A 25000-nucleotide genomic window follows, 5' to 3' on the forward strand; every position below is an offset into this window, starting at 1 on the left:
TATTATTTTTCTTTCTGTGTGCTGTTAAATCTAGCTGTATTCGGTTTCTGAATATAAAGGCTCATCCTGTATATAATTACACTTTGACTGCTGTATTTTATGAAGATCATAAGATTAGATGTTATGTGTGTCTGTATGAATCTGCACATCATTGCAGCCCAGAATCCTGATGCTACAGACGTGAGATGAGCTAAATAAAGAGTTTAGATGACTTCCTCTTGATTGACAGAGAGAAAGAGAGAGAGAGAGTGATTAGAGTTTAAATCTTTAAGTCTATTAGCTGAGGACACCTTGACCAACATCAACCAAACTCCTGCAGGAACATCCATTCAGACTAGAACTGTCGATTTAACATCTTCATTTCGTGCGATTTAGGCATTTAACACACCTGCCCCATCCAGACCTGTCTGTCATCTTCCACGTACTGATGCTGTGTCTGATGAACATGATGCAGGACGATTTACTGCACTGACAGTGTCGTGTTAACATGACTGAAGACGCGAACAGAGGAACGGACAAACCGATTCAACTGAGTCATTTACGCTGGAACCGATCTGATTGATTCAAACTCGTGACTTTGATCATTCACTTCTAGCGATTCACTAGCAAAAACATCAAAAGAGCTATTCATTTTTAATTTCGACATCGCTTGTAATGATTTTAAAAAGCACATAGTGGTGATGAAACAGAGCTGTTCGAAACTCTGAATCAGTTGATTCGCAAAATGATTCACGAATCGCTCAAATCGGTTCGCGAATCGTTTTATTCAGATCAGGACTTCAAGGCGCATATCGCAAATCATTTGATTCATATTGGAATGTCAGAGCGGGTCCGCGAATTATTTAGCGAATTAGATTTGTGATACGCGCTCCGATCCGATCTGAAATGACTGGCGGGTTCGCGAATCATGTGATTCAGGTCTTTGGCCGGGATTCGCAAATCTTTTGCTTCAGATCGGGATTCGGAGCGTGTATCGCGAATCATTTAATTCGGATCTTAGTAGTGGGTTCGCGAATCATTTGATCATTTGATTCGCGAATCATTTGCTTCGCGTCTTTGGCAAGAGTTTGCGAATCATTTGATTCAGATCGGGATTCGGGGCGTGTATCGTGAGTCATTTGATTCGCGTCTTTGGCGCCAGTTCGCGAATCATTTGATTCAGATCGGGATTCGGGGCGTGTATCGTGAGTCATTTGATTCTGATCTTCGTAGTGGTTCGCGAATCATTTGATCATTTGATTCGCGAATCATTTGCTTCGCGTCTTTGGCAAGAGTTCGCGAATCATTTGATTCAGATCGGGATTCGGAGCGTGTATCATGAATCATTTGATTCGGATCTTCGTAGTGGTTCGCGAATCATTTGATCATATGATTCGCGAATCATTTGATCATTTGATTCGCGAATCATTTTCTTCGCGTCTTTGGCGCCAGTTCGCGAATCATTTGATTCAGATCGGGATTCGGAGCGTGTATCGTGAATCATTTGATCATTTGATTCGCGAATCATTTGCTTCGCATCTTTGGCAAGAGTTCGCGAATCATTTGATTCAGATCGGGATTCGGAGCGTGTATAGTGAATCATTTGATGTGGATCTTCGTAGTGGTTATATATATATATATATATATATATATATATATATATATATATATATATATATATATATATATATATATATATATATATATGTATGTTTGTATAACCACAGTTCTATCACAAATACCATGATTAAACCATGGTGGTTATCATGTGAGTTTTTTTTGGCATACTCAATTCATCATACTATGCTTAAGTACACTTATTCTAATCTCACATACTATTTAGGGTGATTGAATGAATGAGTCATTCATTAAGACAGTGACTCACTACCACCTACTGGCGCTTTTATTTAAAAGATAAACATTAATACCCATTTATTATCATTATGTATGCAATATTGAATCAAAATATTTCTTTCTAAAGCCACGTTTGTAGTCTATTCAACACCATTCTGAATTTAACACAAAATGATCTTTTGTGGGTAATTTCTTTAAAATTGACATGTGCTTAATTTGATTAATCAATCGACACAACAATTGCATCAAATGTTAATCACTTGAGATCCCTAATTCAAACACCTGCTGAGTGCAAACGCATCCTGTAAAGAACAGATTGTGATGTGACTCACGTGAATGATTGCACAACTCTCTCCTCTCTCTCTCTCTCTCTCTCTTCTCTCTCTCTCTCTCTCTCTCTCTCTCTCTCTCTCTCTCTCTCTGCCGTATGTGTGTTTGAATTCAGTTTGAAGGGCGAATCAGATTCATTCATCCACAGATTTATCAATATTGAGTTTCTGTCAAAACCTGAACTGAACTGCACAAGAAGCTTCATATCTGTATTACAGCATTTATGATGTGATTGTACATCGAATGACAGATGACACAAAACAAACATGTCAAATCAGTTTATTTCAATTTGATTCAAACACTGCGTGGTCTTGATGTGTAAATCAGGTCATAATCACACACTCCAGCAGTGAAACACAGAGACTGGAGTCTGCAGTTCTTCCTCAGGAATGTGTTTGAGTCCAACAATCTACTGAGCCAAAAATAACCAACTGCACTTACAGCAGTGTTTCTAAACCTGCAGCAGTCCACAAACACTCTGTGAGGAATCTTCTGTGTTCATTACATGTTCATCATCACAGAAAATCATCAGAATCTTGTTTCCAGCAGGACTAAATAAAACTGTACACTTTTGTTTGTTTTTGTTCAAGCCCATGAATTCTTACTTTAAAATGTATTTAAGCTTTAAAGGCCTCAGCATGACTTAATTATTACAATTTTAATAAATTAATTATTTTTATATAATTTAATATGTGACCCCAAAACCAGTCTTAAGTAGCACAGATATATTTGTAGCAATAGCCAAAAATACACTGTATGGGTCAAAATGATCCATTTTTCTTTTATGCCAAAAATCATTAGGATATTCATTAAAGATCATGTTCCATGAAGATATTTTCTAAGTTTCCTACCTTAAATATATCAAAACTTATTTTTTGATTAGTGATATGCATTGCTAAGAACTTTGTTTGGACAACTTTAAAGGTGATTTTCTCAATATTTAGATTTTTTTGCACCCTCAGATTCCTGATTTTCAAATATAGTCCTATCATAACAAACCATACATCAATGCAAAGCTATTTATTTATTCAGAAATCTACATTTTAAAAAAAGACCCTTATGACTGGTTTGTGGTCCAGGGTCACAAATATTTTTTTTTTTTAATAAAACATATTATTGAAATTATTATTAAATTAAATTATTAGTATTATTATTAAGTACTTTTTTTAAATTAACACAAACACATTTTATTTTTTTATATAATGCATTGTAATAGTATTATTAATGCATTAATTATGCCTTATAATGTACCTTGTAATGCACTGTATGATCCTATGAATAATTGTAACCACAGTTATAATCCATATAACACCTAATGTTACACCTTTAGAAAGAACAGTGCATAAAAACACGACTAGCCACCAATTTGAGATGTAACAAGAAATCTGCAAATGTTATAATGCATTTTTAATTAGGTTACAATTATTTATGCAAAGATTTAATGCAAAGTACAATGTACATTATTAATATTTTTATAATGCACTATGCATAAAAGCTTAAAATGTTGGCGAAAATTAGTTTTTCAACTTCCAAGAAAATTTCAGTGTTCATTTCAGTTTAGCAGTTTTTGACTGAAAATTGAGTTATTATTAATTATGGACTTTATGCATTTAAGTTAAAAACATCTTAAATGATAGATTTGTTTCAGCTTTTGTCTTCTCCAGATGTTAACTGCTGGACTGGAGTGGGTTCTTGTGGATTATTGTGATGTTTTTATCAGCAGTTTGGACTCTCATTCTGACGGCACCCATTCACTCCAGAGTAATAAATATTGCGCATTTCACAGTAAATCCAAACCCATTTTTATTATTCAGTGTACCACAATGAATTATACCCAGCTCTGGGTAGATTACTTACAAATTGTAGTCCGCTACTGATGACAGATTAAATGATGAAAACTACTTAGTAATGTAATCTAGTTAATGTATACTTTTTAGATTACTTCTGGTCTAACTTGTTTTAAACTTACCATTCATTAACCAATAATACATTTCATAATGATTTGTTTCATAAATAGTGTTATTTTCCCCAAATTCAGAAGCATGGATTACAAAGTTATTTGCATGACATTTACACGACCATTATTGTGAATTAGTCAAATCTAAATACTATGAAAATTAGTAGGATTTTTAAAAAAGGACATAAAAAAAGAAGAATTAAGGTGAATCAATATATTTAAATGATTTTCTGCCATTGTGTAAATAATATGTAATCATGTAATTCATAAAGAATTAACTGTAATCTGATTATGAGCATTTTAAAATCGAACATACTCTAATTAAGAGTGCTTCATTTTTGTAATCTGATGATATAATCCAGATTATGCGTAATCAATAACCCAGCTCTGATTAGATTTTATGTGGAGGTGTCTCTGAGTATTCTGTTGTACAGTGGTTAGTTTAGCCTACTTCATCATGGCAATTGAGTTTTAGACAGATTCATTTCTAATTATTGATCACCCATGAAATGCTGGATTTTTCTCACTGTGTAAAAGTTACCATGTTTACTGGATGTACATGGTCATTAAAGGAGGTAAAACATCCGATATTTATACCAGTCAAGGTTAGTAAGTGTGTATTTCCATGTTTATTACTCTTATTGTGCACTGTACCAGCTGAAGTGATTTTCTGTGGTGACAGACCTGATGTCTCTAATGCTGCTGATGGAGCTTAAGATCATGTAAACAAGGCCTCGGATGTGACGTTTAGCCTTGAGCGTAAGGCTGTTCCAGAATCAGTGACTGTTCAAATATAACCTGCTGCTTGATATATCCTCTGGAATATAAAGATCAGCGTCCTGCTGGGAAATGAGCTCCGGCGTCAGGCTGCGCTTTCCGTCAGTGGCGTTTGGATCGGCCGTCGGGCTTGTATTTGAGCAGAAGACCCAGAGACGCGAAACCAAACAGGAAGGTCTGAGCGAACCACAGCAAACGTGTGGAGCTGCTGTCGATGCCTTTATCACTGCAGACGCAAACACAAACACTGATCAACACACTCCTGCATTTGATTAACACAAACATCTGGCTCACATTGGTGTTTCTAAACTCTAGTTCAGACAAAAATGAAAATGTGAGGAAAATGTGCTCATTATCAGGACATTCGAGATCTAGATGATTTTGTAGAAACTTTTCATGGCAAAGAAGGACTATGCAATTCATCTGATCACTCTTCATAACATTCTGGACTATATGCAAATTGCTATTATAAAAACTTAAGCAGCAACTTTTCCAATTTCCAATATTTATGTCATTCTCAAAACTTTTGGCCACGACTGTACAATTCAGATGAACTCAGATTTTTGACTGAACTATTCCTTTAATCTTCCTCTACCCTTTATATAAATTATATATAAAGTAAATTCACATAATGCACATAGTATATCAGTTACAGCAGGTATACAGTTGTAAATGAACAACATCCAGATATCTGATGGTCTCTACTGCCATCATGTGGTGAAAAAGATGAAACACTGACAGTGTAAACTATCATAAAAACCCTACCTGCAGATCTTCATTGCAAAAAGAGCCTCAAACAAATGGATGACCCACAATAGAAACCATCTGAAACACAAAAATATAAAACATCATCAGCGTCAGCTCTGAACTCAGTGTATGAATGACGGCTCTTACTCACCCGTAATACAGCAAAGCATAATGATAGTCCACGAAATGCTTGGCCAGAGCGCCGAGAGGACCCAGACTGCCATACGGGACGTCCTGAGGCCAAAACACCATCCACTGAAAGCCAATAAAACCACAATGACTGCAGAAGCACTGGTACAGCTGCTGTGTGTGAGAACAAGAGCCATGAAACAACTCAGAATCAGTTGTTCTGGGCTCCTCAGGACAGACGTTTGATCAGAGTTTTTCCTAAAGGTCCATCACAATCACAGTGTGTGTCTAGCAGAAGACCAGATCATCTGAGATTCATCACGCTTTCAGCTGAGGACCACATGATTTCAGACATTAGAGTTTATTTGAAGTTTATCTTGTTATTCTCAGTCATTATCATTGGGGTTAGTTTCTCACTTGAACTCAGATCAGCGTGAAGCGGTGAAAATGATCAGACTCACTATTATACTGACACACGTTCACACTCAATGGCCTCATTCAACAAACAGCAGCAGACTGATTTCTCTGAAAATCTTCTTAAACGTGAATGAATCTGAAGGATTTCCACAGACAACTGTGCCGCTCCTGATTTAACCCGTTTAATCCACACCAGAAAAAAAAAAATCATTTTAAAAGCTCTAAACACTTTTTTGGCTGGTGTTTTAGTGCACTTCCTGTAAATATGGACAAACTAAAGGGTCTCAATTAAATATGTAGTTTCACAAGATTAATGCAAATTGTCACATGACTAGAACATTTATGAGATGATGATGATGCATAAAAGCTCCAAAACATAAGGCTAGGAAGGTATGTAACAAGGTATGTTAACATAAAGATATGACAGATTTTCGCTACACATTATCTCTAAGGTGTCTAGTATTCATATATAAATTCACATATATTCAGTTGTGTTGAGTGTGGTCATCATAGGATGAGTGAACATGTGATAATAGTGAACTTATGCAGTATAAATCCAATGCAGCTGTTAGTAGAGATTGCACTCAAATGTTGCAATGATCAAAATCAAAAGTTCAAATGTTACAAATTAGTTACAATATTAATGTTGCACTGGTAGCTCTAATATAACAATTTGATAATATATTTTACAATAAAGTAACAATTTTGAAATATGTTAATGATTATATTTTTTATCTTGTATCTCAGTATTCCTATCAATGTTGTATAAGGGCTTTATATGCATAATAGTAACCCTAGAATGTGATCAAAGAGTTTAAATTAGCTGGGCTAAGATATATTAACTATTTTTATGAGTGCAGAAATATGTTAGTTTGGTATACACATTATCCCACCGCTCACAACTGTGACTGACTATAAAACACAATCTTTTACACACTTTTCCCAAAATTAAAAAAAATAAAATAACTATTGATAATTTCAAAGTACTACTAATGACACATGATTTGGACATATTCATGTCTGGAAAAGATGCAGGATTAAACGGGTTAATATTGTGTGTGGGTGCTATAGTGGTAAAGCCATGGTTATTGTTTGTGCTAATATGAAATTAAATGATACATTCACGAACAACTTCTGTTTAAAAATTTGTTAGTTGTCTAGTCTGATTTCATGTTTCTTAATGTGTTTACCCTTTTTATTCCATAACATACAAATACAAACATGAATAGGGAGATCACATTCATATGATACAATGATACTTTATAACACATGAAATGTTTACGAGACAAGAAAACATTAAATGATGTGTTTAGTGAAGGTTGTAATAATGACAGCAGACTTTGCTCAGTTGATGTAGTAAAACACTGAGGTAAAGTTCACTCTACTGTTTAGTTACTGTTCATTATGAGTTTGCATGTTTCCACGTGGAGAATCGTTCATTTAATTTAATTCAGAAATCAAACAGCTGTTCTGAAAGTCATATCAAACATTACTGTGAAAAGATTCTGAAATTCTCCTCAGGTGCTTCATCATGACTGAATAAAGTTAAGCATTAAAGTTTCATCTTACCGTGAAAAACAACACATAAACTGTCACAACCACCATCCAGAGCAGACTGGTTCTCCTGAAATAAGATTTAATGTCCCTTTTGGCCATGATGAGTAGACTAATCACTTACTAACTAAATAACTGAACTACTGTAGACTAGTGTCCTCTCAGCCTGTCTGTCAGTCAGACTCAGAATAGAGATCATTCAGCACAGGAAGTGACAGAGTAAAGGTCACTCTTTTTAAAAAAAAAAAAAAAGCTTTGACGATGTGTTGTTAAAAGCACTATAAATATAAAGGTGACTTGACTTGACTATTAAAACATGGAAAAACCCCACTAAATTTTACTATGGCTTATTATTTGTGCAAATTATATTTTTTCAGTGAGTTTATGAATACAGTTAACAAGAAGTAATAATAACAACAATAAAATCTATTTACATCCACATATTTTCGCGAACCCTCTCTGAACTCCCGAACTAAATCAAATGATTCACGAACTCAATCCGAAGTTCCGAACTGAATCAATCCGAAGTTCCGAACTGAATCAATCCGAAGTTCCGAACTGAATCAAATGATTCACAAACTCAATCCGAAGTCCTGAACTGAATCAAATGATTTGCGAATCCTCTCCGAAGTTCAAAACTGAATCAAATGATTCACAAACTCAATCCGAAGTCCTGAACTGAATCAAATGATTTGCGAATCCTCTCCGAAGTTCAAAACTGAATCAAATGATTCACAAACTCAATCCGAAGTTCCGAACTGAATCAAATGATTCACAAACTCAATCCGAAATTCCGAACTGAATCAAATGATTCACAAACTCAATCCGAAGTCCTGAACTGAATCAAATGATTTGCGAATCCTCTCCGAAGTTCAAAACTGAATCAAATGATTCACAAACTCAATCCGAAGTCCTGAACTGAATCAAATGATTTGCGAATCCTCTCCGAAGTTCAAAACTGAATCAAATGATTCACAAACTCAATCCGAAGTCCTGAACTGAATCAAATGATTTGCGAATCCTCTCCGAAGTTCAAAACTGAATCAAATGATTCACAAACTCAATCCGAAGTTCCGAACTGAATCAAATGATTCACAAACTCAATCCGAAATTCCGAACTGAATCAAATGATTCACAAACTCAATCCGAAGTTTCGAACTGAATCAAATGATTCACGAACTCAATCCGAAGTCCCGAACTGAATCAAATGATTTGCGAATCCTCTCCGAAGTTCAAAACTGAATCAAATGATTCACAAACTCAATCCGAAGTCCTGAACTGAATCAAATGATTTGCGAATCCTCTCCGAAGTTCAAAACTGAATCAAATGATTCACAAACTCAATCCGAAGTCCTGAACTGAATCAAATGATTTGCGAATCCTCTCCGAAGTTCAAAACTGAATCAAATGATTCACAAACTCAATCCGAAGTTCCGAACTGAATCAAATGATTCACAAACTCAATCCGAAATTCCGAACTGAATCAAATGATTCAAAAACTCAATCCGAAGTTTCGAACTGAATCAAATGATTCACGAACTCAATCCGAAGTCCCGAACTGAATCAAATGATTCGCGAATCCTCTCCAAAGTTCTAAACTGAATCAAATGATTTGCATACTCAATTCAAAGTCCCAAAATGAATCAAATGTTTCGCAAACTCACTCAAAACTCCCGAACTGAATCAAAGGATTCGCAAACACAATCCAAAGTTCCAAACTAAATCAAATCATTTGCAAAATCAATCCGAAGTCCCAAACTGAATCAAATGATTCGTGAACCCTCTCCGAAGTTCTAAACTGAATCAAATGATTCTCAAACCCAATCTGAAGCTCCGAACTGAATCAAATGATTTGCAAACACACTACAAAGTCCCGCAAACTCACTCCAAAGTCCCAATCTGAATCAAACCATTTGCAAAGTCAATCCGAAGTCCCGAACTGAATTAAATTATTCAAGAAACCCTCTCCAAAGTCCCGAACTGAATCAAATGATTTGCAAACCCTCTTCGAAGTTCTAAACTGAATCAAATGATTCACAAACTAAATCCGAAGTCCTGAACTGAATCAAAAGATTTGCTAATCCTCTCCTAAATTCAAATGATTCAAATGATTTGCGAACACACTACAAAGTCCCGCAATCTCACTCCAAAGTCTTAATCTGAATCAAATCATTTGCAAACTCAATCCGAAGTCCCGAAATTAATCAAATGGTTAGCAAACCCTCTCCGAAGTCCCGAACTGAATCAAATGATTCTGTTCCCAGCTGGTGGAACGACCTGGAACAATCTCAATTCGAGGAGCTGAGTTTTTGATTCAGATCGAAACTTCAGAGCTAATTCAGAAGTAATTTGTTTTAGATCTGTACTTCGGAGCAGTTTAGAGAATCTTTTCATTTACATTTTTTCAGATTTCTTTCTTTTTTCAATAAATAGTACAAAACATAAAACCATTAAGCCAGTGTAGTTATAAAAAACAAAACAAAGTAAGTAAACATAGAAACTCAATACTTCAAAATTCCTTCAAAAATACAACCATGGTTTTAAAATATGCTATATTAAATATATACCATGGTGGTTACCATATTGATGTTGTTTTGTTTGTTTTTGGTCTCTGATCCACACACAGCAGTGATTCTGATTTAATAAATCCACATTGATTCAAGAACTCATTCTTAAAGACAGTCACTTGGGAACACATGGATGGTGTGTTAACTCTCTCTCTCTCTCTCTCTCTCTCTGCCGTATGTGTGTTTGAATTCAGTTTGAAGGGCGAATCAGATTCATTCATCCGCAGATTTATCAATATTGAGTTTCTGTCAAAACCTGAACTGAACTGCACAAGAAGCTTCATATCTGTATTACAGCATTTATGATGTGATTGTACATCGAATGACAGAAGACACAAAACAAACATGTCAAATCAGTTTATTTCAATTTGATTCAAACACTGCGTGGTCTTGATGTGTAAATCAGGTCATAATCACACACTCCAGCAGTGAAACACAGAGACTGGAGTCTGCAGTTCTTCCTCAGGAATGTGTTTGAGTCCAACAATCAACTGAGCCAAAAATAACCAACTGCACTTACAGCAGTGTTTCTAAACCTGCAGCAGTCCACAAACACTCTGTGAGGAATCTTCTGTGTTCACTACTTCTTCAGCTCTAGCAACATCACAGAAAATCACCACAGAAAATCAGTAAAGCTACTTCAAAGTAAAAACAAAAGCACTTTTTATAAATCCACAGAGTAACATTTCACTTAAAGCAAATTTTTTTATATAATGCATTGTAAAAGTATTATTCATGCATTAATTATGCCTTGTAATGCACTTTATAATGCACTGTAACGTGGATGTGAATAATTGTAATCACCAATGCTGGGGAAAGTTACTTTTAAAAGTAATGCATTACACACTGCAAAAAATACTTAGATTTTTTGTCTTGTTTCAAGCCAAAACATATAAAAATTCTTAAATCAGGAACAATTTTGTAGATTTGTAAAAATTGTCTTGTTTTCAGAAAAGTCAAAATGAAGTATTTTTTTGCTTAGAACAAGTAAAATAATCTGGGGTACGAAAAAATATCTTATTTCAAACAGAATACAAGATCATTTTTTTTACCTCATTGGCAGATTATTTTGCTTCTTTCATGCAAAAACGCACCTAATTTTGACTTGTTTTTTTTTTCTGAAAACAAGACAATTATTTTTACTCGTCTACAAAATCCTTCCTGATTAAGAAGTTTTTGATATTTTGGTTGGAAACAAGTAAGAAAATAATTGTTTGCAGTGCAATTTTGCATTACTCCCTAAAAAAGTAACTAATTACATTACTTAGTTACTTTTGTGGAAACTGATGCAATGTTACTTTTGCATTAGTTTTTAAATCTATAAAAAGTTATATTTTTAGCAAATATAAAAGCCCTTTCACACCAAAAAGTGAATTGAATACACCTCAGGCTGAAGGAAAAGAAAAATTTACGCAAGTACAGCAGAACGCAGGAGAAAAAGGTTCAACACTCTTCAGCAATAAAAAAAAAATGAAGCACAAATGTTAGTTTATCTAAAGTCGTTTTTGCTTATTAGTATGACTGAATTTGATCATCAAAGCTCTGCAGCAAAGACATTGGTTAAAAAAATGGGATCAAGTACATTTGTGTTTTAAAACATTTAATTATTGCAGGTTTGCGTCATATTCTGAGTTTACATTTCACAGTTTACTTCATTTTGAGTTTTTTTGTGAGTGAGATGAATTAATGCATGTTCACATTCAGTCTAGAACTATAGTAACATCATGTTCACACAGCAGACAAAACACCACTGTACTTCTGATTTCTCTCAAAAGGGGACAGGAGATTTGTCAGCCAATAAATGGGAAAAAAATGGCGTTACTGAAAAAGTAACTCAGATATTTTCTTGTAAATTAAAAAGTAATGCGTTATTTTACTAGTTACCTGAAAAAAGTCATCTGGATTTACTTGTAATGCATTACCCCTGACACTGTCTGGTAACCACAATTTTAACTAAGTACATTTTAACTAAATTCACACCGAAATGAAAATTCTGAGCTGAAACCAAAACTGAAAATTCAGGATGCACTTGGCTGAAAAGTGAAACTGTAAATGCTTTCTAAAATAATTTTGTACAACTTTTTCTAATTGAACTCAATTTTAATGATACTATATTTCAGAAATACAATATTAAATATCAATCTATTATTTTTGAACTGATTTTTTTTATTATTATCCAAATATGTGAAGTTTTAACATTACCAGTAAATTACCGGTAAAGTGCTCTGTGTGTATGCCGAATAAAAATAATTTCAGTGTACCAGAATAAATATTATATCTTATATGATGGGCTCTCTGAATATTCTGTTGTACAGTGTACAGAAAGTTGCCATGTTTACTGTATTTAATTGGTCATTTCAGGAGGTGTGACATTAGATATTTATACCAGTCAAGGTTAGTAAGTGTGTATCAGTGTTTATTACTCTTATTGTGCACTGTACCAGTTTAAGTGATTTTCTGTGGTGACAGACCTGATGTCTCTAATGCTGCTGATGGAGCTTAAGATCATGTAAACAAGGCCTCGGATGTGACGTTTAGCCTTGAGCGTAAGGCTGTTCCAGAATCAGTGGCTGTTCAAATATAACCTGCTGCTTGATATATCCTCTGGAATATAAAGATCAGCGTCCTGCTGGGAAATGAGCTCCGGCGTCAGGCTGCGCTTTCCGTCAGTGGCGTTTGGATCGGCCGTCGGGCTTGTATTTGAGCAGAAGACCCAGAGACGCGAAACCAAACAGGAAGGTCTGAGCGAACCACAGCAAACGTGTGGAGCTGCTGTCGATGCCTTTATCACTGCAGACGCAAACACAAACACTGATCAACACACTCCTGCATTTGATTAACACAAACATCTGGCTCACATTGGTGTTTCTAAACTCTAGTTCAGACAAAAATGAAAATATGAGGAAAATGTGCTCATTATCAGGACATTCGAGATCTAGATGATTTAGTTTCTTCATCAGATTTGTAGAAATGTGTCACTCCATCACTGTCTCACCAATGGATCCTCTGCAGTCAGAGTGAGAGTCCAAACAGCTGATAAAAACATCACAATAATCCACACCACTCCAAAAGCTTTAAAGTTTAGAGCTGTTTTGGCTTGTACACCATGCTTACTCTCTTCTGATTCAGACAAGACTACTTTTTCTAGAGTTGGGCTACTCAGACTCGGAAGTACAATTTTTTTTTGCACTACTTGAAAGCCTGCATATATTTAGTGCTAAATTAACTTTATCAGCTGTTTGGACTCTCATTCTGACGGCACCCATTCACTGGTGAGACAGTGATGGAATGACACATTTATACAAATCTGAGCACTTTTTCAGCACAAAAATTCTTTTAATCTTCCCCAGTATATCAGTCACAGCAGATATACTGTTGTATATGAACAACATCCAGATATCTAATGGTCTCTACTGCCATCATGTGGTGAAAAAGATGAAACACTGTCAGTGTAAACTATCATAAAAACACAAAGGATCTTACCTGCAGATCTTCATTGCAAATAGAGCCTCACACAAATGGATGGCCCATGTCAAAAACCATCTGAAACACAAAAATATCAAACATCATCAGCGTCAGCTCTGAACTCAGTGTATGAATAACGGCGCTCAGCCGCTCACTCACCCGTAATACAGCACAGGATAATAATTGTCCACCAAATGCTTGGCCAGAGCGCCGAGAGGACCCAGACTGCCATACGGGACGTCCTGAGGCCAAAACACCGTCCACTGAAAACACAAGAGCCATGAAACAACTCAGAATCAGTTGTTCTGGGCTCCTCAGGACAGACGTTTGATCAGAGTTTTTCCTAAAGGTCCATCACAATCACAGTGTGTGTCTAGCAGAAGACCAGATCATCTGAGATTAATCACACTTTCAGCTGAGGACCACATGATTTCAGAAGACATTAGAGTTTATTTGAAGTTTATCTTGTTATTCTCAGTCATTATCATTGGGGTTAGTTTCTCACTTGAACTCAGATCAGCGTGAAGCGGTGAAAATGATCAGTCAGCTGTTCTGACACTCACTATTATACTGACACACGTTCACACTCAATGGCCTCTTTCAACAGCAGCAGCAGACTGAGTTCTGTGAATTTGGGAGGTCAAACTGCTTTTCATCAACTCACAAATTCCCTGGATTTCATGTTTCTAAATGCATCTATTTTTATATGTTCCTGTTATTATTTTTCACAACATACAAATACATACATGAATGGGGAGATCACATTCATATGGCACAATAACGATGTATATCAAGTGTTGGGGAAAGTTACTTTTAAAAGTAATGCGTTACAATATTGAGTTACTCTCTGAAACAGTTACTAATTACAAGTTACTTTTTATGGAAAGTAATGCGTTGTTACTTTTGCATTACTTTTAAAATCTGTTTAAACTTGTTTTTAATATAAAAGTTCTATTTTTGTCAAATGTAAAAACCTTTTCACACCAAAAGCCTCAGGCTTAGAGAAAAGTAAATTGACGTCTGTACAGTAGACCACAGAAGAATAAGAACTCTTCAGCAATAAAAAAAAGGAAAACAAATGTTAGATTATCTTGAGTAATTTTTTCTTATTAATATGGATGAATTGGATCATCGAAGGTCGGCAGCAAAGACATCGGTTAATAAAATGGGATTAAATACATAAAGGATATTTGTATTATTTAACATATTTAATTATTGCAGGTTTGCTTGAATTTCAGTGTTTTTGTTCATTTTGAAGATCACTGTATCTATTTTTTTAGTGAGTGAGATGAATTAATGCATGTTCACATTTATTCTAGAACTAAAGTCACATCTTACTCACAATTTCTCTCAACATGGGGACAGGAGAGCTTTTAATCAATAAATGGAGGAAAGTAACTGGCGTTATTTATTTGAAAAAGCAACTCAGATATTTTCTTGTCAATTAAAAAGTAATGCGTTACTTTAAGTTACTAGTTACTCGCGTTACTTGTAATCCGTTACCCCCAACACTGTATATAACACATATTAAAATGTGTGTATATGCAGTGATGTGAATGTCGTGAAGGTTATAATAATAACATCGGACTTTGCTCGGTTCATGTAGTAAACACTGAGGTAAAAGTTCACTAATGAGCGGATCGTTACGAAATAGACCAACTATGTTTGTTTGTTTATTTATTCATCACGTTTGTTTATGTCATCACAGACAATCAGTCATTTCATTTAATTCAGAAGTCAAACAGCTACTCTGACCGTCATATCAAACATATTTCATCAAAAGTTTGTGAAATTCTCCTCAGGTGCTTCATCATGACTGAATAATTCATTGAAGTTTCATCTTACCGTGTAAAAACTCACAGAAACCGTCACGGCCACCATCCAAAACAGACTGGATCTCCTGAAATACGAGCAACCGTCACTTTTAGCCATGATCAGCAGACTAACCACTGACTCACTAAATAACTGACTAACTAAACAAACTAAACTACTATGAACTGCAGTAGTTTTCTCTCAGCCTCTCAGTGGTCAGTCCGTCAGCCAGTCACCATAGAGATCACTCAGCACAGGAAGTGCAGACCGAGATACAAAATAACAGTCACGCATTTAAATATCACAAAACAAAAGTCAGGCAGTGAAGAGACAAAAAAAAAAAAAACGTTGACGCTGAAACTATGATTCACTTTAATACTGCGCTTTGATTTGTGTATATGTATGTTTTACTTTTACCTTGTGTTATTTTATTTTTATATATAAATGTGATCTTTCTGTTCATATAGGTATTTATATGTTCTGCAAAAAAAAAAAAAAAAATACAAAATAAAATTGATCTGTTTTTTATATATATAAAATACGATAATTTACCATGGATACCACCATAGTAATCGTATTTAAGGCATTAGAATTGTACTGTGGTGGTAGTAGTAGTTAAAATAACTACATAAAATAAGTTTGCCAAGACAAACTTTGAAGTTGGCTTGAGAAAGCCTGACCAGGAAGTTTGAAAAAGTTTTTAAAGTTTTAAAAGATTTAAAAAGTTTTAAAAGTTTGACGTTTTCAGTCTGAAATAGATTGAAGTTTAAAGATTAGAGCTTGAATGTTTTGAATACTAGTCTTGATTAACAAGTAACTAGTATGTTGCTAGAATTATTCTAGCATTATGTTACTAGCATGAATAGCAAATTACTAGTATGTTGCTTACACAATTCTAGCATGATTAGCATGTTACTAGTATGTTGCTAGCATGATTAGCATGTTACTAGTATGTTGCTAGCATGATTAGCATGATTAACATATTAGTAGTATGTTGCTAGCATGATTAGCATGTTACTAGTATGTTGCTAGCATGCGTCTAGCATGATTAGCAAGTTACTAGTATGTTGCTAACATGATTAGCATGATTAGCATGTTACTAGTATGTTGCTACCATGCGTCTAGCATGATTAGCAAGTTACTAGTATGTTGCTAGCATGATTCTAGCATGATTAGCATGTTACTAACATGTTGCTAGCATGATTAGCAAGTTACTAACATGATTCTAGCATGATTAGCATGTTACTAGAATGTTGCTAGCATGATTAGCAAGTTACTAACATGATTCTAGCATGATTAGCATGTTACTAACATGTTGCTAGCATGATTAGCATGATTAGCATGTTACTAGTATGTTGCTAGCATGCGTCTAGCATGATTAGCAAGTTACTAGTATGTTGCTAGCATGATTCTAGCATGATTAGCATGTTACTAACATGTTGCTAGCATGATTAACAAGTTACTAACATGATTCTAGCATGATTAGCATGTTACTAACATGTTGCTAGCATGATTAGCATGTTACTAACATGTTGCTAGCATGATTCTAACATGATTAACATGTTACTAGCATGATTCTTGCATGATTTGCATGTTACTAAAATTTTGCTAGCATGATTATTGCATGATTAACATGTTGCTAGCATAATTAGCAAGTTACTAATATGTTGCTAGCATGATTATATCATGATTAACAAGTAACTAGTATGTTGCTAGAATTATTCTAGCATTATGTTACTAGCATGAATAGCAAATTACTAGTATGTTGCTTACACGATTCTAGCATGATTAGCATGTTACTAGTATGTTGCTAGTATGATTAGCATGTTACTAGTATGTTGCTAGCATGATTAGCATGTTACTAGTATGTTGCTAGCATGATTAGCATGTTACTAGTATGTTGCTAGCATGATTAGCATGTTACTAGCATTATTAGCATTATTTTTTAGCATGATTAGCAAGTTAGTTTGAATGAGTTTCAAACTAATGAATTCTAAGAAAAAATAATTCTAATTCTAAAAAAGAAAACAAAACTATTGGAATAAAACTGTGCTGGTTTGAGTGTTGTGTGTTCAGTTATGTTCACCTGAGTGAGTGATACTTCTATCACAGTAGAGTCACAGTAAAGAGCATCGAGAAACACTGAAAGAAGCCAAGCGTGACAAGATCCATTCTTTTTATTACAAAAAGGTCTGTACATTTGCTGTGTCGGAAAACAGAAATCACACAATAATCCAACAGAAGAACCAGTGTTACTCTCACACAGTCGCTCTAAAACTAACTCAAAATATATCAAACAAACCAGCCCAGAGTATTCTGAGCACATACAGTGAGGATCAACTCTAAATATTCAGCATTACGTTTTCAAAATGTGGCCACGTGTCAAGTTTAAAATGACAGAAAAAAGAAAAACAGAACATCATTCACTGTCCTTAACAATGATGAGATCTTGTGATGTGAGAACTGAAGATGTGAAGGTGTGCGGATTCAGAAACTGACCTGAAACACGATATTCGAGATGATTCAAAACACACAAGAGTTGCATTTATGTGCAACATATTAAGGCCAGCAAACCTCCTACAGCAGGACGATATCAACAGATCCTGTCATCATTGGACAGATATTAGCTATGAAGAATCATAACTCATCAACTCTAGTCGACTGAAGCCCTTTACAACACAAACACTGCAGCCGCTCACAAGCCTTAGTTTGATGTTCAGACTGACTGTAGTGTTGATTCACAATATACTTTATATATAACATCAATATGACATTCTCTGCTTACACTTTCACTGACAAAATGACAAAAATGAAAATATGCTGAAAATGTGTTCACTCTCAGGTCACTCGAGATGTAGATGAGTTTGTTTGTTCATCAGATTTGGGGAAATGTAGCATTCCATCACTTGCTTACTAGTGAATGTGAATGGGTGCCGTCAGAATGAGAGTCCAGACAGCTGATAAAAACATCACAATAATCCACAAGTAATCCACACCACTCCAGTCCATCAGTTAACAACAAGTCCATAATCCATAATAACGCTTCTTCCAGTGAAAATGTCATCTGGTCTGAATCAGGAGAGAAATCTGCACAGAAATCAAGCACTTTTTCAAGCCAAAACAGCTTTAAACAAATATGGCAGGATTTTGATGTAAGAGACAACAAGAGATGGACTTTTTCACTGGAGGAAGCGTTATTGTGGAGTCATATTTGAGTTACAAACGTGTTATTGATGGATTTGTTTCAGCTTTTATCTTTTTAAAATGTTAACTGATGGACTCTCATTCTGACGGCACCCATTCACTGCAGAGCATTGGTGAAACAGTGAAGGAATGACACATTTCTACAAATCTGATGAAGAAACAAATTCATCAATATCTTGGATGATCTGAGAGCGAGTACATTTGAGTGTGCAGTGAATGGGTGCCGTCAGAATGAGAGACCAAACAGCTGATAAAAACATCACAATAATCCACAAGTAATCCACACCACTCCAGTCCATCAGTTAACATCTTGAGAAGACAAAAAATGAGTCCATAATCCAAAATAACACTTCCTCCAGTGAAAAAGTGATCTGGTCTGAATTTAGGAGAGAAATCTGCCCTGTTTAGAGACAAAAACAGCTTTAAACTTAAGCATTTTTGTCTTCTCAAGAGGTTAACTGGTGGACTGGAGTGATGTGGATTACTTGTGGATTATTGTGATGCTTTTATCAGCTGTTTGGATTCTGACGGCACCCATTCACTGCAGAGCATCTATTGGTGAGATAGTGATGGAATGACACATTTCTACAAATCTGATGAAGAAACAAACTCATCCATATCTTGGATGATCTGAGGCTGAGTACATCTGAATGTGCAGTGAATGGGTGCCATCAGAATGAGAGACCAAACAGCTGATAAAAACATCACAATAATCCACAAGTAATCTTAAGAAGACAAAAGCTGAAACAAATCCATCATTAAGGCATGTTTAACTAAAATAAAGTCCATAATCCATAATAACACTTCCTCCAGTGAAAAAAGTGATCTGGTCTGAATTTACGAGAGAAATCTACTCTGTTTACAAGCTAAAACAGCTTTAAAATTAAGCACTTTCGTCTTCTCGAGAGGTTAACTGACTTTCATTCTGACGGCACCCATTCACTTTAGAGGATCCGTTGGTGAGACAGTGATGGAATGAAACATTTTTACAAATCTGATTAAGAAACAAACTCATCCATATCTTGGATGATCTGAGGGTGAGTACTTTTGAGTGTGCAGTGAATGGGTGCCATCAGAATGTGAGTCCAAACAGCTGATAAAAACATCACAATAATCCACACCACTCCATTATGTCAAAAGCTGCAACAAATCCATCATTAAGATGTTTTTTAAGTCCATGATCCATAATAACGCTTCCGACAGAAGCATCTGCTCTGATCAAGCACTGTTTACAAACCAAATCAGCTCTAAACTGTGTCTTTTGTCTTCTCAAGATGTTAACTGATGGACCGGAGTGGGTTATTGTGGATTATTGTGATGTTTTTATCAGCTGTTTGGACTCTCATTCTGACGGCACCCATTCACTCCAGAGGATCCATTGGTGAGCAAGTGACGGAATGACAAATTTCTACAAATCTGATGATGAAACAAACTCACATTTCCAGCACATTTTCATTTTGACTGAACTATCCCTTTAAACCTGTCTAAGTTTGAGGCGTTTCTCAGCATTCGTAGGCATCAGGGTGTCATGGACGAGTTTAAAGGTTAGAAAGAAGGGACGGAGCAAAACAGCGTTTCAAACCTCTTCCTCTCTCTTTTTAAATATCTTTAGAGGCAATTTGGCACAATCATGTTACAAAAGAGAGAGAAGAGCTTTGCGTTTCTCATCTTAACACTGCGTATAAATCAATATAATATGTTTATATTACATTAATTTACAGGGTGAGTCAAATATCAGATTTCATAAGCAAAACAGGTACGATGTTACAAGATACAAAATCTCTATAAAAACAACTACATGCCATCGCACAAACAGGCAAAACAAATCTCAAATATTAAAAAACAGGTTATGTACATTTCCAAACGTTTTGTTTTCACAAAGGCCAAATCCGTTTTACCCAACATTCCTCCAACCAAACATAAACACACATACGGCTCACATACAAAACCACTCGCTCTCACAGAAGCGCAATTCAGATCAATATGAAAGTATTCGTCAGATATGAAGGGCTGATTGCAGATAGTACCTATATTCTCTCTCTCTCTGTCTCTCTCTCTCTCTCTCTCTCACAAACACACTCACGTCTGGCTTCATCTCACTGATTGTGCTGCTACAGTAGAAACTGTAGAACCAAATGTATATAAACGACAATAAAAAAGGTCAATCTCAGAAAGGCGTTAATAAATAGCGGCGTCAGTCTCTGGTGAGGCGGTCAGTCATTTTTGGCGTTCTGTGAGGCGTCCAGATTGACCACCTGAAGCTCAGTCAGACTACTGCTGCTGCCGCTGGACTGCTGACCAATCACCATCTAGAGAACAGAGAACATCGTCAGCGAAACACTTCATGTCTGCTTCAGCTGCTCATCACACACTATTATCACCAGTGTTGGGGAAAGTTACTTTTAAAAGTAGTGCATTACAATATTGCGTTACTCCCTAAAAAAGTAACTCATTAAAAAGTAACTAAGTAACGTAATGAAAGTAATACGTTAAAATATCGAGTTACTCCCTAAAAAGTAACTTGTTTCGTTACTTAGTTACTTTTTAATGAAAGTAATGCGTTACAATATCGAGTTACTCCCTAAAAAGGTAAATTGTTTCGTTACTTAGTTACTTTTTAATGAAAGTAATGCGTTACAATATCGAGTTACTCCCTAAAAAGTAATTTGTTTCGTTACTTAGTTACTTTTTAATGAAAGTAATGCGTTACAATATCGAGTTACTCCCTAAAAAGTAACTTGTTTCGTTACTTAGTTACTTTTTAATGAAAGTAATGCGTTACAATATTGAGTTACTCCCTAAAAAGTAACTCGTTTTGTTACTTAGTTGCTTTTTAATGAAAGTAATGCGTTACAATATTGAGTTACGCCTTAAAAAAGTCTCTAATTACGTTACTTAGTTACCTTTTAATGAAAGTAATGCGATACAATATTGAGTTACTCCATAAAAAAAAGTATCTAATTATGTTACTTAGTTAATTTTTAATGAAAGTAATGCGTTACAATATCGAGTTACTCCCTAAAAAGTAACTTGTTTCGTTACTTAGTTACTTTTTAATGAAAGTAATGCGTTACAATATCGAGTTACTCCCTAAAAAGTAATTTGTTTCGTTACTTAGTTACTTTTTAATGAAAGTAATGCGTTACAATATCGAGTTACTCCCTAAAAAGTAACTTGTTTCGTTACTTAGTTACTTTTTAATGAAAGTAATGCGTTACAATATTGAGTTACTCCCTAAAAAGTAACTCGTTTTGTTACTTAGTTGCTTTTTAATGAAAGTAATGCTTTACAATATTGAGTTACGCCTTAAAAAAGTCTCTAATTACGTTACTTAGTTACCTTTTAATGAAAGTAATGCGATACAATATTGAGTTACTCCATAAAAAAAAGTATCTAATTATGTTACTTAGTTAATTTTTAATGAAAGTAATGCGTTACAATATCGAGTTACTCCCTAAAAAGTAACTTGTTTCGTTACTTAGTTACTTTTTAATGAAAGTAATGCGTTACAATTAGGGGTGTAAATATTAATCGATTCGTATCGATGCATCGATTATGCAGCCGCCGATTCAATGCATCGATTCGTCCGCGAGAATATCGATTAATGTGTTTATTTTGCCGCCTGTTTGTTCACTTGTCTATTTTTAGAATCCGTTCCGACCTTTCTTTTACTGTCTGCTCCGATGTATTAAGCGTACTACCTACTCCTAAGCTGCGGGTGGCACTAACCTCACTGTCTTCTTCTTCACACGCCTTACTTTCGTTTCACAGTCCGTCTATGATGTTGTTCATGTTCACAGACCTCACGTTGTTGTCTGACTTTCAAGAGCGATGATTTTGAACTGATTTTGTGGATTAGCTTTCTATTTGCAGTTCATCTACTGCAGAGGATGTGTGACCATTACCTCTTAATAAGATGCAAATTGTATTTTCAAAATGTAACCAATTTTGTATGAAAGAAACTTTTTTAAAACGATGAATAGGCTAATTGGCAATAGTAGACATGCACTAAGTTTTTTTTTTTATTATTACAATTTATCTGCTTGCACTTTGTAGATGCAGTAACTTATATTTGCTGTTCTATTTGCAGTGCATTGAGCACAACTGCTTTAGTGGAACATACACATTATGTGAATAGAATACTGTTTCTGTATTCTCAATAAAAGGCTAATTATTTTCCATTTTTGTTGATTTATTTGAAACTTAATAGATATCATGTAAAAATATCTAATATTGGATCGAATCGGATCGAATCGCATCGTATCACAGGGAATTCTGAAGTATCGAAAATAATCGAATCGTTGGCTTAAGAAATCGGTATCGTATCGAATCGTCTTGAAGGCTCCGATTTACACCCCTAGTTACAATATCGAGTTACTCCCTAAAAAGTAACTTGTTTCGTTACTTAGTTACTTTTTAATGAAAGTAATGCGTTACAATATCGAGTTACTCCCTAAAAAGTAACTTGTTTCATTACTTAGTTACTTTTTAATGAAAGTAATGCGTTACAATATTGAGTTACTCCCTAAAAAGGTAACTTGTTTTGTTACTTAGTTACTTTTTAATGAAAGTAATGCGTTACAATATTGAGTTACTCCCTAAAAAAGTAACTCGTTTTGTTACTTAGTTACTTTTTAATGGACATAATGCGTTACAATATTGAGTTACTCCTTAAAAAAAGTATCTAATTATGTTACTTAGTTAAGTTTTAATGAAAGTAATGTGTTACGTTACTTTTGCATTACTTTTTAAATCTGGGCAGGGCTTGTTTGTTTTTAACATTAAAAGTCTATTTTTGTCAAATGTAAAAGCCTTTTCACAGCAAAAGGATCCGGTTTAGAGAAAAGTAAATTGACGTCTGTACAGTAGACCACAGAAGAACAAAAGTCAACTCTTCAGCAATAAAAAAAGAAAAACAAATGTTAGATTATCTTGAGCAATTTTTGCTTATTAGTATGGATGAATTGGATCATCAAAGGCAGCAAAGACATCAGTTAATAAAATGGGATTAAATACATAAACGATATTTGTATTATTTAACATATTTAATTATTGCAGGTTTGCATTGAATTTCAGTGTTTTTATTCATTTTGAAGAACACTGTATCTGTTTTTTTTAGTGAGTGAGATGAATTAATGCATGTTCACATTTATTCTAGAACTAAAGTAACATCTTACTCACAATTTCTCTCAACATGGGAACAGGAGAGCCTTTAATCAATAAATGAGGGTGAAAAGTAACTGGCGTTACTTATTTGAAAAAAGTAACAGATATTTTCTTGTCAATTAAAAAGTAATGTGTTACTTTACTAGTTACTTGGAAAAAGTAATATTATTACGCAACTCGTGTTATTTGTAATGCGTTACCCCCAACACTGAGAATTTAACTGCAAAAAATGCTTTTCTTACTTTGATTTTTTGTTGTTTCCAGCCTAAATATCTAAAAATTCTTAAATCAAGACGAGTAAAAATGTCATTTTCAGAAAAAAAAAAGTCAAAATTAAGTTTTTGTTTTAAACAAGCAAAATAATCTGCTAATGGGGTAAGAAAAAAAATATTGTTTTCTGTTTGAAATAAGATTTTTTTTTGGCTTACCCCACTGGTAGATTATTTAGCTTGTTCTGAGCAAAAACTCACTTGATTTTGACTTGTTTTTTCTGAAAACAAGACATTTTTACTTGTCAACAAAATCCTTCTTGATTTAAGAATTTTTTGATATTTTGGCTGGAAACAAGACAAAAAATCTAAGTAAGAAAAGCATTTTTGCAGTGTAGCTGTAACTGATTTCAGATACTTGCATTTACATTTGACATTTATACATTTGATACATGCTTTTAGCTAAAGCAAATTACACTGCATATATAGTCACATAAAGTTTGATGTTAAGATAATGGCACTACGGAAGCCTGTTTCTGCAACAGAACACAAAAATATAAATGTTCAGTTCTGACTTTTTTTCCTGCAACTCTGTATATTGTGAGATAGAAACTTGCAATGGCTAGGAAAAACTGTGGAACTGTGACATCTTGAATTCTATTTATTTTTTTATTCCATGGTAGAAACAAATAAAAACAAAAAACTAAACGGTAAATATTAACAAATGTAAAACAGTTTATATCCTGCAATTATTATTTTTTTCTCAGGCTTGCTAGAAAACTCAGAATTGTGTGATAGAAAGTTATAATTACCTTTTATTTATTGATTTATTT

At 34.6% G+C, this 25000-nt stretch overlaps 3 protein-coding genes and 1 long non-coding RNA gene across 7 annotated transcripts in view; 1 reads left to right on the top strand and 3 right to left on the bottom strand.

The window, feature by feature from the left end:
* Nucleotides 1-25: 25 nt before the first annotated feature.
* Nucleotides 26-12732, top strand: LOC141325138 (uncharacterized). Its single transcript, XR_012353745.1, has 3 exons — nucleotides 26-918; nucleotides 1552-4725; nucleotides 12706-12732. It is a non-coding gene; the product is annotated as an uncharacterized lncRNA (long non-coding RNA).
* LOC141325136 (transmembrane protein 254-like) lies at nucleotides 2427-7955 on the bottom strand. 3 transcript variants are annotated; one of them, XM_073833626.1, is made up of 4 exons: nucleotides 7760-7950; nucleotides 5796-5947; nucleotides 5663-5722; nucleotides 2427-5123 (listed from the first exon to the last, which is right to left on the bottom strand). In XM_073833626.1, exons 1-4 carry the CDS (start codon nucleotides 7844-7846, stop codon nucleotides 5000-5002), a joined length of 423 nt encoding a protein of 140 aa, XP_073689727.1. In that variant the 5' UTR covers nucleotides 7847-7950; the 3' UTR covers nucleotides 2427-4999. The 3 variants fall into 3 exon arrangements, with proteins under 3 accessions (XP_073689727.1, XP_073689728.1, XP_073689729.1); XM_073833627.1 differs by having other exon boundaries at nucleotides 5796-5899; nucleotides 7760-7947; XM_073833628.1 differs by lacking the exon at nucleotides 2427-5123 and having other exon boundaries at nucleotides 5659-5722; nucleotides 7760-7955.
* Nucleotides 10654-15825, bottom strand: LOC141325137 (transmembrane protein 254-like). The gene is made up of 4 exons (XM_073833629.1): nucleotides 15622-15825; nucleotides 13936-14039; nucleotides 13795-13854; nucleotides 10654-13101 (listed from the first exon to the last, which is right to left on the bottom strand). The coding sequence occupies exons 1-4, from the start codon at nucleotides 15706-15708 to the stop codon at nucleotides 12978-12980; spliced, it is 375 nt and encodes a 124-aa protein (XP_073689730.1). The 5' UTR covers nucleotides 15709-15825; the 3' UTR covers nucleotides 10654-12977.
* A 1922-nt stretch (nucleotides 15826-17747) lies between these two features.
* LOC141325139 (serum response factor-like) overlaps nucleotides 17748-25000 on the bottom strand; it is a 54388-nt gene continuing 47135 nt past the window's right edge. For both annotated transcript variants that reach the window (XM_073833631.1, XM_073833632.1), the window contains exon 8: nucleotides 17748-21101. In XM_073833631.1, coding sequence (XP_073689732.1) covers nucleotides 21006-21101 — 96 coding nt within the window. In that variant the 3' untranslated portion in view covers nucleotides 17748-21005. The remainder of the gene's footprint in view (nucleotides 21102-25000) is intronic.

This window comes from Garra rufa, chromosome 2 (assembly GCF_049309525.1).
Source record: "Garra rufa chromosome 2, GarRuf1.0, whole genome shotgun sequence".
Classification (NCBI taxonomy): Eukaryota; Metazoa; Chordata; class Actinopteri; order Cypriniformes; family Cyprinidae; genus Garra; species Garra rufa.

Bases quoted from the DNA above. Each gene is read 5' to 3' on its own strand.
- LOC141325136 (XM_073833626.1), bottom strand. From the start codon at position 7,846: ATGGCCAAAAGGGACATTAAATCTTATTTCAGGAGAACCAGTCTGCTC. The intron at 5,948-7,759 runs GTAAGATGAAAC...TCTCACACACAG, and splicing joins TTTATGTGTTGTTTTTCACG to CAGCTGTACCAGTGCTTCTG. The intron at 5,723-5,795 runs GTGAGTAAGAGC...TTTGTGTTTCAG, and splicing joins TATGCTTTGCTGTATTACGG to ATGGTTTCTATTGTGGGTCA.
- LOC141325137 (XM_073833629.1), bottom strand. From the start codon at position 15,708: ATGGCTAAAAGTGACGGTTGCTCGTATTTCAGGAGATCCAGTCTGTTT. The intron at 14,040-15,621 runs GTAAGATGAAAC...TTGTGTTTTCAG, and splicing joins TTTCTGTGAGTTTTTACACG to TGGACGGTGTTTTGGCCTCA. The intron at 13,855-13,935 runs GTGAGTGAGCGG...TTTGTGTTTCAG, and splicing joins TATCCTGTGCTGTATTACGG to ATGGTTTTTGACATGGGCCA.